This window comes from Erpetoichthys calabaricus, chromosome 17 (assembly GCF_900747795.2).
Source record: "Erpetoichthys calabaricus chromosome 17, fErpCal1.3, whole genome shotgun sequence".
In the NCBI taxonomy this organism is placed as follows: Eukaryota; Metazoa; Chordata; class Cladistia; order Polypteriformes; family Polypteridae; genus Erpetoichthys; species Erpetoichthys calabaricus.
In genome coordinates this window covers 19,265,085-19,279,176 of record NC_041410.2, presented here as the reverse complement: position 1 = coordinate 19,279,176, position 14,092 = coordinate 19,265,085, and the positions used below count along the sequence as shown (strand labels likewise).

The following is a 14,092-nucleotide window of genomic DNA, read 5'->3' as shown; positions in this document are numbered from 1 at the left end:
AAGAGGAGATACATAAATACACATCCTGAAAATGTTTCTCTCTCTTTAAAAATGTAGCCCACTATGGTGTGTGTAAACCTAAGTGGGGGCAGGGTGTCAATGAAATCCCTCTGCAATGGGGGAAGGGATTCGGTACAGGAATCCTATAACAGCAGTGAAGCAACAGCTGTCCTCAGAAGACAAGTCTGATGACTTAGGAACAGATGGTGAGATGCAACACCCTTTACTTCAGCTATTGTTCAATCTACCCTGACCATTTGTTGTAGGCGAGGAATTCACATGTAATTTTATCCCTCCATATTCTGCAATGGTATCCTCATGAAACCGAGCAAGTGAAAAATAATCAATTAGATGGAAAACAAGTGAAATGAGAGCTTCTTCCCAAACTACCAAAAAAAATCTAATCTATATTTGTCTGTTTTTATAATTAACCAGATAAAATGTGAGAGTGGGACAACCTCTGTGAATTTACATATACCCATTTATATATTTTCCACGTGGTCAGAGTTTGATGTTTCACAGGCAGTAAGTAACAAAATTTCCTCACAGGAACAAAAAAAACAAACCAACAAAACTCTGCTTACCAGAGAGTGGAGAGAATTTTCATAGTTGGGAGATGAAGGAGCCTGTCCACTTGCTCTGGGCCAAGGATTGGCACCTGGGGAATGGTGGGGGGAAAAAAAAGGAATGAGAACTAATACTGCTTCCTCAACAAATACAAAAATACTTATTTTTAATTATTATTTTCTGTGTGACTAATATAAGCCATTTCTACATTCTGACACCTGAGAGATAAAAATGCAGCCTTCAAATTTAAATTTGAACACTTGACATCATACAACCTTAATGTGCAACTATGGCACACTACTAATTTTATTTTTACAATCTAAAGGCCACTGTTAGCTCCTTTTCAAAAGATCAACAGCCTTTTCTTTATGAAAAATGTCAAATGTGTGATAGGAAACCAAATGTGACTTGTAATGTCTACAGAAAGCGTAAAAATCTAATCGGTTATAAAAAAAACAAAAAAAAACACTATGCCACCTAGAGTAAGTGGACAATCCAGAGAGTAATGATAACCATGGCTGTCGTTAAGGTAGGCAATTAAGGTTCAATTAAGGAAAAGATCTTAATGAACATCCAGATGGATGAAGTCAAGGTTAATTTGTCAGATGTGCATATTTGCCTTGTACTTTATAAAGTTGTGAAACAGCGTCAGTGACTGTTTTGTATAAATGAGCTAATCAATGAGAATCTGCCAAGCAGTTTTAAAAATATACACATTTATATTTTACAAACAAATACAGTATCTCCTTGAAGAAAAAATACTCCTTACTAGCTATACAATAGCAAAGAAAAGAAGAAACAACAATAAGCAGCTTTGATCACACAGGCAGTCGTAACATCCCTTTTTAAAAGGGATGTCATCCAAAAACATATCCTTGTCTGGATGCCTTGACTTGTACACTCAGACGGCCACACCCATTTTGGCAGGCCTCTCTATTCTGTTTTCTATATAGTTGGGGCCATTCTGGGTACTGGTTAAAGCAGCTGCAGGCTCTGAATAGCATTAAATAAAATTGCAATAAACGTAGTAACAATACTGCATAAGTTTAAAACAAAAAAGTTGACTGCTGTAATATACTCATAATAATTGTTAATATGATAATAGCAACAAGTTTTAATGCTATATAAGGTAATAAAAACAGCAAAGGTCCAATATTGCTAATACTTCATTAATAACAGTTCATGACTTCTCTGACAGCGGTTAAATGTAATAAGGAGCTGTAATAGCTTCACCGTAACACAAATAATACTTTAATACATCAATAATGCCTGCAAGAGTTCAAAAGCTTGCTTTAATAATTCTATAGTATAACTATAAACTGCGGTAATTCACTAAAAAATTTGTCTAAATCTTCAATAACAGTTTGATTTTATACCCTATAATCATAACTACAATGAATATTTTAGAACAAGCAAATCACTAAAAAAGAAACACTCATAATAGACTATGAATATCAAAATTAAATAAAATCAAACATTGCGGATAAACTGAATTTTCAATCATTTAAAACAACACAACTGGTTAAGAATGTTCAAATGAAACTATAATCGTTATTAAATTAGGTATTTTTGCATTACGAATGATTGAAATTACACTGACAATGACTAACCTAATGAAAATAAATTATACGTGTTCTACTTTTAGTTAAATCAATTACCTAAACTCATACACAAAACGGGGAGGGAAAAAAAAAAACAAAAAAAAACACACACACACACACACCACACACAAAAATAACCTTTACCAAGAAAAGAAAAAAGGTCAGGATTTACTGAAAAATAGAGGAGATTTTAAATATTCAGTTCTGCCTTTGTCCCATGTACACTCTGAATGTAACAATATTTTTTTATTCAGATGAAGCTATTACCCAAATAAAATGACAATCATGGGTGCATAAAGATAACTATTGTCATATTTATGTCACTGGAGGATTCTCTACGAGGTGCCATTTAAGGCTTAACATTACTGTTAAGTGAACATACACACTAGTGATAGAAATATACTTTAAAATAAAAGGCATTCAATTCACCATGCAAAGCAGTGGTTGCATATTGAAACACATATTTATAACATTGAATAGAACCAGACTAACTAAATGAAATAGATGCAATTTTTAGAAACGTAGAAGTTGCTTCCTTTGAGCCTGATACAGCCAGGATAGGCTCTGACCCACTCCATGCTTCCTTAAGCATGGTGATCATGAATTGGATTAAGTGGGTTTGAGAACAAAATTGAAAATAACAACATAAGTCAGATTACAGTATTCTATAAAATGCATTAGTAAAATAATGTTTTTTTTTTTGTTATGAAGACAAACAATGTGTGTGCCTAGTTTCTTTTAGCACAACTTTACAATAGCGTGGCAGTACGTCTTCCATACCTCAGTTTGACTAGATGTGGCTCCAAAGAATACTTACAACATAGTACACACTAACTTAAAGCCTGCTCGATTTTTCAAAAGTTGCTTAATTAGAAATACCTGGCAAATTGACCAAATTTAAAAACTTCAAACATGTTAATCATGTCAGTAAATGTTCACAATTACATGTAAGAATTTACAGGATATGACAAAATCTCATTTGCTTTAATAGAGTCAATGTTCAGTTAAGAGTGAATCAAGTTCTAATTATATGCCAATTACGAGGCACCAAATGGAAGTACATTTAAACCTCCTATTTTGTGCTTTAGAACTGAGGGCCAAAGCCACTAGAGGGCCATACTACCTACAAAGCCGAGAGACATCTTTTCTACAAATAATATAACATATTCAGTTGTATTGCATTCAGACAAAACAAATGAGAAGTATATAAAATAAACAAAAAAGTCAAGATTAAAAGGCAAGGAGGTCCTCAGCCACTTAGTAGCTTTTTAATAATTCAAAGGTATCTCTGTACCCTCTGAAAAATGCTTCCCAAAAAAAAAAAGCTAAATTTCTAATGATTTGCATTTTGGGCTTCTACTTGAGAGGTGGGATGAGATTTTGGCTTTGGATACGTACACATCTGAGAAAATGCTAACCTGCCTGGACCAAGACCTGTTAATGGCGGCCTCCTGCCTTGTACCCAAAGCTGCTTGGACTGGCTTCAGCCCCCAACAACTGTTCAAGTCCATTATAAAATTTAAGTCAAAGCACTATTCATATAAACATACCATGTAACAATAGAAACATGTTTCTGCTAACAACAAATACAGTACAATTAGGATTTAGAGAAATGCAAAAGTGAAGACACACAATCTCGTTATCAATATTTGGTAAGGACACAGGACACTACAATGTGCCCAGCAAATTCACTGCCTAATTATATTACAGACAAGACTCTTTCTTGCTATTACAGCAGAATGTGCAGCTGTTCAGGTGCTTAGAATCTGCCCAGATAGACTCATTAATCAATCAAGTTAGCACTGGGGAGGGGGAGCTCCCTTTCGATTAGATGTGAATGTATGCGAGTGTATCTCCAATTAAAACTGCTAACATTACACTTCACTAGTAGACTCTGTCACAGATTGAAAACCAGCGGCTACTCTCACAAAAGAGCAAAAAAATTTCTCCTGATCCTCAAAGGGCACCTTTACTTTAATCCTTTCATTTCTCTTTTTTATTTACCATCATTACTGTTTACAGTAATACTAATTCTTTGGCAGCAGAAAATGTATTGTAATGCCAATAAATCTGTTTTTGTATTTGAATGTGTAATGTTCCAGCAAGAGTTTAAAACTTGGAGTGGTAATCAGCACCGAGATACAAAATTCGCCAGCAGGTGAAAAAACATGCAGGCAGAAATCAAGCATGTAAAAAATGAAAGCATCTCAGTAAGAAAGCTTCAGTACTATTAGTTAAACCTGTGAACACTATCTTCAGGAAGTGAAAGGGGTGGGTGTGTTTGCCACAACACAGAAAGTGACTTACACAAGGGTCACTGTGTAAAGTGTTGAAAGAGATTACTCTCACGATCCGGGATAAAGTTCCAAGCACTGCTTGCAGCTCCCACTCCCATGCACATTTAAATCAATGAGTACTTCAGAGCCGTGACTGTGGCAGAAACAGCTGCTTAGCTTTTACTCGACAGCTGAGGCCACAAAACTCAAGAAAGTGACAGCTCTGGACAGCTGCATGCACCACACTGACTGAAACATAATTATAATGAATGCATATTTGGAATTTTTGTGGTTTTAAAAATATCATAACCTTAAACTCCCAGCACTCAGAAAATGCTTAAATTCACTTCTGAACATAGGCAATAGACTATGGAACTGATATTTCCAAAGAAAAGAGAGAGAAAGAGGTGGAGGGGGAGAGAGAAAAAGAAAAAAAACAACAACAAAAACATACAAAAATGTATCTTTGTATGTACTTTAGGTGCAATCTAAATGGAGGACTTTAACTCTTAGCTCTTTGACAGAGCCAATTGAGCTAATCCACACAAATATGTCTATGAAAGTTAGGAATACATATGACTGTGTGTGATTTTTAAGACATAAGCGGCTTTTCGAGTTCTTAAACCTAATTTAACAACCTTCATTCTCTGTTAGAGGTCTTTGTCCAAAACAGAAATCATTTGCTAATTTTTTTTTAAATTGGAGTACAAAAGAACAGGTTTATTGCTTAGGGTCACTCACCGAGTTAGATTTGGAGTGTAAACCAGAATCCAACACCTGAGTTACTACCCTGCACTGACAGTTAATTCTGTCACTGGTCATTGGTTCAAAACACCTAGTTGAGCAAAAAAGAGAAACATACCAACAAGCTACTACTATGCTATAAGAAACTCTAGGTTTATTATTAAAGACAGGATAGATACCGGCTTCCCACATGCTTTTTAATGGAAAACTGAATAGACAAAATTAACTAAATTTATGGGTTACGTCCGTGTGAGGATGTAAAATGGAGAGACTTTAAGACCCTGCTGAAGACAAAGCACAAGCTAGATAACAATTTATAGTCTGTCATTGGAGAATTCTTTAATTCCACGTAGTGGATCTTAAATTTTGCTATGAGTTGCATCACTTTATTAAATATTATTACATTAGTAATTAATGTAAGGCACCTTGTGACTGTGCTATCTATAAAGAATACTGCAGTACACAGAATGACAAAGACTACAATGATTATAAAATGCAGCACAAAAAATATATAGGAAGTTACTTGAAAGTATTAAAAATAACACAAACTCTGAATAAAAAGGCAGAAGGATCACATCAGGTTTTTAAAAACTTCCATCATAAAATATGATTTCTGCTTATATAGCCCCTGCTTCTGTATGGGAACTCATTTTTAAAAGCTCAACAGCTATTTTACCTGCAAGAGGTGATGGAGAGCCAACTGGTGTGGAAGGATTTGATGGAAAACTACTGCTGGTGTGGTCAGGTGAATAAATCTGGCAAAAAAAAAAAAAAAAAAAATAGAGGACAAGCATTTGTCAATAAACAGCACTGTAAAAGTGTAAAAGCTAAATCTGTCATTCCAGGTATTTTTATGGCCTGTATTGTCACCCTTCAGGCAGCTTGTATGCAAAATTGGTACATCAATCTTTGGGTTGTTTTACTGCCAGCAAGGCTATAAAAATGCACACAGCATACATATGGACCTTTAATAACATTCAGAGGACTGTTCTCAGATAATGTCTTCAAAACCCATTGTACTCATAACTCAAGACAGGAGGGGGAGGCTTTCATCTGTACCCCTCCCCCAAATTATGAAGAATTCACAAATCAAGGCACCGTCTAGTTTTTCACTACAACATATCCATCATTTTCTTTTAGAAATTTGCAAATAGTTTGTCCTCTGTAGTTTTTTAGCATGTCTTTCAAGTTTAGTTTTTCACTTCACTTTCCCAGTATATATATGATACAATCACATGTGGTATTTTGCATATTGTAACTGTTTACGGATGCCATCCTAACAGTCGCTGTTAAAATTTATGTGCTTTTTGCATAATATGGTACACACGGATTGTTACACACTCATATTATATATATATATATATATTATATATATATACACACACACATACATACATACATACATACACACACACACATATATATACACATACATATATATATATACATACACACATACATATACACACATACATACACACATACATATACATGCATAGAGAAAGTGTTATAAACACAGTTTATATAAATGGAAGTGGATTTATTAAAACACACATCTTAAGAAATACTTCAAAATGGTTTGCTGTGTCTGGTTTTTTTTGGTATCCCCCCCAAATTAACTACTTTCTTCCCAAAGTTATATATTTTGTATTTGCTGGCAACTCCGGATTGCATCTATCCAAGCACAGGTGATAAGGTATGGAGTTGTGCCCCAATCCTGGGCCTACCCCACCTTGTGTGGCTGGGAAAGTGAGAGGTTGCTAGTTTAATCTACAGTGACAATTCACATTATAAACAACCCTGAGTGAGTGATCTCCAGTTTTATATGTTTTAAAGAAAAAGGAAGAGTGCGAAACTTGATATAATTGATATATACTAAATAGTATCATCTCCAGACAGAAGAGCAGCTTCAGCAACAGACTGCTGTCACTGTCCTGCTCCACTGACAGATTGAGGAGATCGTTCCTCCCCCAAACTATGAGACTCTTCAATTCCACCCGGGGGGGTAAACGTTAACATTATACAAAGTTATTGTCTGTTTTTCACCTGCATTATTATCAATCTTTAATTTAATATTATTTATTGTATCAGTATGCTGCTGCTGGAGAATGTAAATTTCCCATTGGGATTAATAAAGTATCTATCTATCTATCTATCTAATCTATCTATCTATCTAATCACAGCCCTTACAACCCCCACACGCAAGCCTGCTTGCTCCAAAAGACAGTACATACTTCAATTATTGCCTTAACTTGATCATCAAAATTTGAAATAGGTAATTAGCAAGGTTCCAAGCATCATCACTGAGACGTTGTGCATTAATTTTCCTTGTAACACTCAAGAGTGATTTCTTCTATGACCTGATAATTTCAAGATTATTGGATATCGTTTGGTAAGGGGTGGAGAAAAGGCATTTTATATAGTATGTAACAGCAAGCCACTTACAATTTGGCTTAAAGTGAAACTCTTGACTATTTCTTGTCAGTAAGAGGATGTAACAAATCAGAGCGGAGCACGTCTCCCAGACGCAGAGGGTATTAGAGTGCTATCTGTCCTATTAACCTTCTACATTATAGTTTATCTGCTAGGATTTCTTGCCAACAGCTCAATCAGGCTGGGAGGGTTGTCGGGGGTGCTGCTGCTAATGTGTCACGCTATGCTTAAAGGCACTCCGCGTGTTCCATTAAAGTGAGAGTTCCATTCGTTGAGAAAATCTACTTCTGTTTTTACTGTATTTGTATTTTATAACAAAATTATCTGAAATGCCCCTTTTACTCTAAACAAAGAGAGACTGTACCAAGTAAAATAGCCACTAATTAAATAAATGAGAAAAAGAACCAAGCATTATCATGGAAACTTGAAGTTCTCTCTGGGTGAAAGGAAATTAAGTGTCAGCTCTCATACCAAGCCTTTTTTTTTTCTACAGCGGTGAAACATTTTAAGCAAGAGATAATTCTACAAGAATGCCACTGAAACATGCTATTTTAGTTTTAAATATCAGCATAAAGAGTTTTATAACAGTGCTCTATAAGAAAGAAGCCATATACAATAGGAGGTTTTGTGCTCTAAAAAAAAATTTCACTATTTAAAAAGCCTTCATTGTATATAGCTCCTTTCATTTTAAAATACAAAATAGGAACACTAAATATTATGCAGACACTCTGTCAAAATGGAAATTAAAAACTTTGAATTCTTAAAGTATTATTACCAGAATCCTTGCAGAAATCAGTGTCTGCATGTAATGGAGCATGAACTCTACACAAAATAAATTGACAGACATCAGAATAACTGAATTGTTTCAAATAGGAAGTTTGTTTGCTGAAGTATTAGTCATATTTAAATTAATTTGTCAATATTTTACAGATCAAAACACACACACAAACATACACACAGAGCAGAACTCCCATTTAGCTTTTCCTCTGGACACTGACTTAAAAAAAACAAAAAACAAAACAAAAAAAAAAAACAGGACCCTTATAGTACAGGTCTTGGATTGCTGCAGCATTGTGATCTAGTTTGAATGTGTCCTCATTTTTTCTGTTTAATTTCTTAAATAATTTTTTGTTTCTTGTAGTTTCAGAAGCTATTCCTTTTAATGAGCATTGATTATAGCCACAGACCCAGCCCCTTTGTTAAATGACTAGTGCTTGAAATCCAATTGCACAGTGGTGCATAGAATCTTAGGTTTGATTTTGTTTAAAAAAAAAAAAGAAGAAAAAAAAAAAGGGTAAAAGCTCAAACTGCAACTCAATTCCAACTTTTTTACTCTGTGATACAGATCTGACCTTTTTAGAGAAATGTGATCAGTCAAAAACAACATGGGAGGCACAACTTTTCTGAAAGGACTACTTTCATAACCACTGTTTTACATCTAAAACATCTCACCCCCACAAGTCATGGCTCCTCTCTCATGTACACAGGTTTCTACGTACAGATCTGTCTGGGACAAATGTGCATTAGGTAAGATTTTTTCTATTTATTTTTCTTTTCATCAAGAACTGACAAATTTACATGTATCCAGCACTAAAATGATGTAAAGTAACATAGCAACCATCATTTGTCTGTTAGGTCGCATCTGTCTGACTAAACTGTTTAAGTCCTTTGTGCGCATGCTAGTCACATTCAGGATAGATATCTGCACTTTATATTGGATTTGAAACACATAAAAACATATTTGATCTGTCAAAAAAAAAAATTATAGATATCTACACCTATTATATAGATACACAAATTATATGCAAATAAAAATCACCACTCAGTGGAATATTTATAAAAGCAATCTTACTCAAACTGCATGACAACTGTCCTTTAGCATCCATGTAAAATGCTTTAGGAAGTTGGTCATTGTGAAAGACACTATAAAGTTTTTTCTTGCTTAGTTATTGACAGATGTTGGTAAAACCTTCGCGTTTCTCATTTGTGGTCTCAAATTAAGTCCTATTCCTATTTACTTTATTTAAAAGTGCTATATACTCTTCATATTGGGAAAAGAGTGAAAATTTGCACTAAGCATGTCAAGTCGTATCGTGGCAGGGGTGTGTGCGTGTCTGAAATCACCCCCAAGTTAAATGTATCAGCCGTGTCTCATTTCACATTAAGTCCTTTGTGCGCATGCTAGTCACATTCAGGATAGATATCTGCACTTTATATTGGATTTGAAACACATAAAAACATATTTGATCTGTCAAAAAAAAAAATTATAGATATCTACACCTATTATATAGATACACAAATTATATGCAAATAAAAATCACCACTCAGTGGAATATTTATAAAAGCAATCTTACTCAAACTGCATGACAACTGTCCTTTAGCATCCATGTAAAATGCTTTAGGAAGTTGGTCATTGTGAAAGACACTATAAAGTTTTTTCTTGCTTAGTTATTGACAGATGTTGGTAAAACCTTCGCGTTTCTCATTTGTGGTCTCAAATTAAGTCCTATTCCTATTTACTTTATTTAAAAGTGCTATATACTCTTCATATTGGGAAAAGAGTGAAAATTTGCACTAAGCATGTCAAGTCGTATCGTGGCAGGGGTGTGTGCGTGTCTGAAATCACCCCCAAGTTAAATGTATCAGCCGTGTCTCATTTCACATTCAGCTTATGTAACTGTCTGACTTGGACTTGTAAATTAACCATTTCTCAATGACTCATGCACCTTCTGCTGGATTTAAACTGTAGCAAGACTCATTTTACAGCAACAAATGAGGCCACACCTACCCATCAGTCACGGCCCATTCCAGTCAGCAGGGTGCCAATATGCCAGAATTGAATGAAAAGGACTTTGGACAAAGAGGACACAATAGAAAGCCTAGAGAGTTAAAATGAAGAGTGGACAGGACCATCCCCCACCTCCACCACCCCTGCCCCGGGTCCGCCGTGTACATTTCACATAGGCTTTGTTATGGTAATGGTATTGAGTCTGTAACACAAAAAGACTTAATTTGTGATTTTTTTTTCTAACTTCCCCATGTTTTCCCATTTCTTTTGTGTCAAAGCTATTAGCCAATTCACTATCTTAAACACACAAGGACACTGAAAGAACTTCTGAGGTATTAAAAAAAAAAAAAAAAATCAAAAGAAAACTTTTATCACTAGAAGCTTTGCCATAATAAACAAAGCTGGGCGAGGCAATGTCTCTTTGTTTAATCTTCACTGAATTAGAGAGAGCACAGGAAGAAAAAATAATGTATTTTGATTTTTATGTTTAATACTGACACAAACCAGATGCTTCTGTCTTCATAAAACCTTGGTGGGCATCTTTGTAAAGGGTGACCACTTGGCAAAGAAACATGGCACTATCACCTGGATGTTCCTCTCCATCTGCTGAAATAGCACAATTATCTAGAAGACCACCTAATCTGATGGGCTTTGGGGGCTTGCAGAATAAAATTCTTTCATGTACAAACTCTGTCTATTTAAGATGAATACAAAATTATGAAAGCTTAAGGGTCTTTTGCAAATTAGTGTTATGTGGCTTTGCATTCAGTCAAAGATCACTTGTACACCAGTGATTATCAAACTGCATTTATATACTGTAAGTGTCATCCCATACTGAGTGCCAACCCAAGACATCCAATAGGTTACCCACTACATTTCAATAATATAAGCTGAAGCCCAGAGTTTTCAAAGGGGCCATGCTACAATCCATACTTCCACAAAGACAATTTTGACAGCTGAAGGAATACTTTCGCAAGGTCAGACAGTCAGCAACGAGACTGAACGAGCAAACATTTGTTCTCCTGTTCTATGTTGTAAGCATGGTATCATGCTGTCTTTCAGGTAGGGTGGAAACAGCACTTTGTGGGTAAACAACTGGGGAGTCATTTTGACTAGTAGATCTGTGGTACTAGAAATCACCCTTCATTCCTTTAGAATGAACTCAAATCGAAAGCTGAGGTTAAACAGTTGAAAATAACCATAGATGGTGCAACAAGCATTATGCCCTTCACCAGTGTTTTTGAAAAAGTTAGCAAACCTCTTTCAAACTTTGAGGGAAAACTGGACACTACACCGATTGCATCTGTGATTACTGTGTGATGAACGAAGCCTCACTGTCTTGAGCTGCTTAGTAAAACATCATAGTATTGGTGTTCTAAGTATAAAATAAAGACTAATAAAGTGAACCTGAGTCATCATACTCTGAGCATCAATAAAAAAGGAGAGCTCTAAAAAGATAAATAACCTATCATGACTTGGCATAATGATCATACAGCTGGAACTACTCAATCAGTTGTAGTAAACAGTTTACAGTACAACTCAATGGCTTTCGCCAGAAAACAAATGTTGAAAGAATCAAGTTGCCATAGCTAGCAATACCAACTAACCAAACACATTAAATATTTAATTCATGGCCTCCTCACCATGTGTGTTTTTATTCTTCATTGCTTGAGGGAGCAATCAACTGTCTATTTTTTAAAGTAACACTTGGCTTTTATCAAGAAAAAATAAAATAAATAATTGTTACATTTTTACTCATTGCATTCCAGTACAGAATTAAATCTCGGTGATAATTAATAATAATCATCATTTTCAATATTATTGATATCAAGGTTTAGAAACTGGGAGTTTGAGCCTATTCTGACAGCAAACACACAATGAGAATGAGCCTGCATATTAGAGCCTATATGTAGTGGCAAAATGTCTGAGTCACCAATTAAAATTGGAACACTGGGCAAAATCCATAAAAACAGTGATTTAACAGCAGCAGCTGTATAAAACAAAGAACAATTTATAAATTAATGTATACAAAAATCCACATTAAAATGTTCCAGTTGTGCTTTATACTACATGTTATAACTAAAAATGACAGAATGCAGGCTTTTTTTTTTTTTATCCAAGAATTCATATCTGACATCCTTCACTGTGTTACAAATAAGAGTAGTAAGAGGTGCACTTACAGAAGCCAAAGCTTTACCGAGTGCGTCTCCAGTCTGCGAGCTTCCAGCTGGGTTGCCTCTGTTTCCTGCTTCAAATATTGGAAAAGAAAGAAGGAAAGAAACATTCATTTTCTTTGTTCACTGTTATTTTAGGGATATTCGAAGTATTGAAGACACAGAGAACAACACAGAGTAACTATAAAAACAATCCACCCTAAGCATTCCTTTTCTTAGTGTTTTGAGACTATAATGCCGTCATAAACTCATTTAACTTTGCTTCAATTTTTCTCTTACACTTTTTAAAAATTAATGTATACATTATACATCTAAAATAGAGGGTAATGTTAGCACAATGTACACATTTTTGAACCCAGCATGATACGAAACCAAAAGGTGTGGCTACTGTTACTATTTTTCCTGAAAGCTGATGCACTACACAAGGTTATGAGCAGTGAGTTTAGCTTGGAATCAACCTATCCAATTATTAAACTTAGAAAAGCATCTTAATAAACTTGTACATCCTAAACATTAAACTTTTTATAACTCCTAAATTGAAAAAATGAACAAATTAGCACTCTTGCATAACAAAGGTAAACAATATGGTCTTTAAAGAACCTTACCCAAAATGTTATCTGAGCCGTTGACTGGTGGAGTGTGTGAAGCTGCCACATAAGGCGATGTGTTGCTGCTGCTTCTGTGAAAGCTGGACATGGGAGGAAGACTGCCATTGATGTCGGAGGGTGAAACTGAATGTGGAGGATAGTTCTTTTAAAAGAAAACCACAGAGAAACCAAGAAGGATTAAGTCCAGTAGAAATTGTAATAAAAGGAACACAAAAAACTGAACGGCGTGAAAATTATGTCCAATGATGCATTTGGGGGCACCAGTAATACTGAACTGATGAGAATTTTATGGAAAATGAGATGGATGGGCTATCTGAACAAGTTTCATACATAATCTTAAGAATAAAGTGGAACAAGTCATAAGCCCATACTATGAATCAAATTAAAGGACCAATACTTTGCCTTAATCCATTTGTCAATAGGTTGGGACCATTGCTACTTTGCTCAAGCTGCTATCCCTCAGCCATGAAATGAGACATCAGCATCAATTCTGACAGAGCATAGGATTAGATCATCATACCACCATTATGGATTTCCGCAAGTACAGCAATGAATGTCACCCAGGAAGAACTTGCTCAGGGATGCAGATTTAGACAGGTGTGACAACTGAATCGAAAACTTTGTGCTACATTTATAACTCAATTAATTTAGGAACTACATGGCCATACTGCTGCTTAACATGTCCTAATCTTCATGAGACCAGTGCCAAGAGAGTTTGTACAAGTGACCAAGAACATTACAAGCCAAGATCATGGCGTGTGGTGAAACAAAAGCAAGATCATCATGATAAGATAATTTTCACTTGAGCATATAGTTCAACATTTTTTACTCTCATGTTGCTTTCTGGACTTCAACATGATGAATTCTGTCTAAACTCCAAGTGTAGCTTTGTGTCAAAAAC

General features: G+C 35.2%; 1 protein-coding gene across 7 annotated transcripts in view; it reads right to left on the bottom strand.

The window, feature by feature from the left end:
• Positions 1–14,092, bottom strand: part of tcf12 (transcription factor 12) — a 292,398-nt gene that overhangs the window by 25,334 nt on the left and 252,972 nt on the right. For 5 of the 7 annotated variants that reach the window (XM_051920482.1, XM_051920485.1, XM_051920486.1 and 2 more), the window contains 4 exons: positions 13,189–13,333; positions 12,590–12,657; positions 5,865–5,943; positions 585–658 (listed from right to left, as the gene is read on the bottom strand). In XM_051920482.1, coding sequence (XP_051776442.1) covers positions 585–658; positions 5,865–5,943; positions 12,590–12,657; positions 13,189–13,333 — 366 coding nt within the window. The remainder of the gene's footprint in view (positions 1–584; positions 659–5,864; positions 5,944–12,589; positions 12,658–13,188; positions 13,334–14,092) is intronic. The other 2 variants (XM_028823605.2, XM_051920488.1) reach the window with 1 other exon arrangement.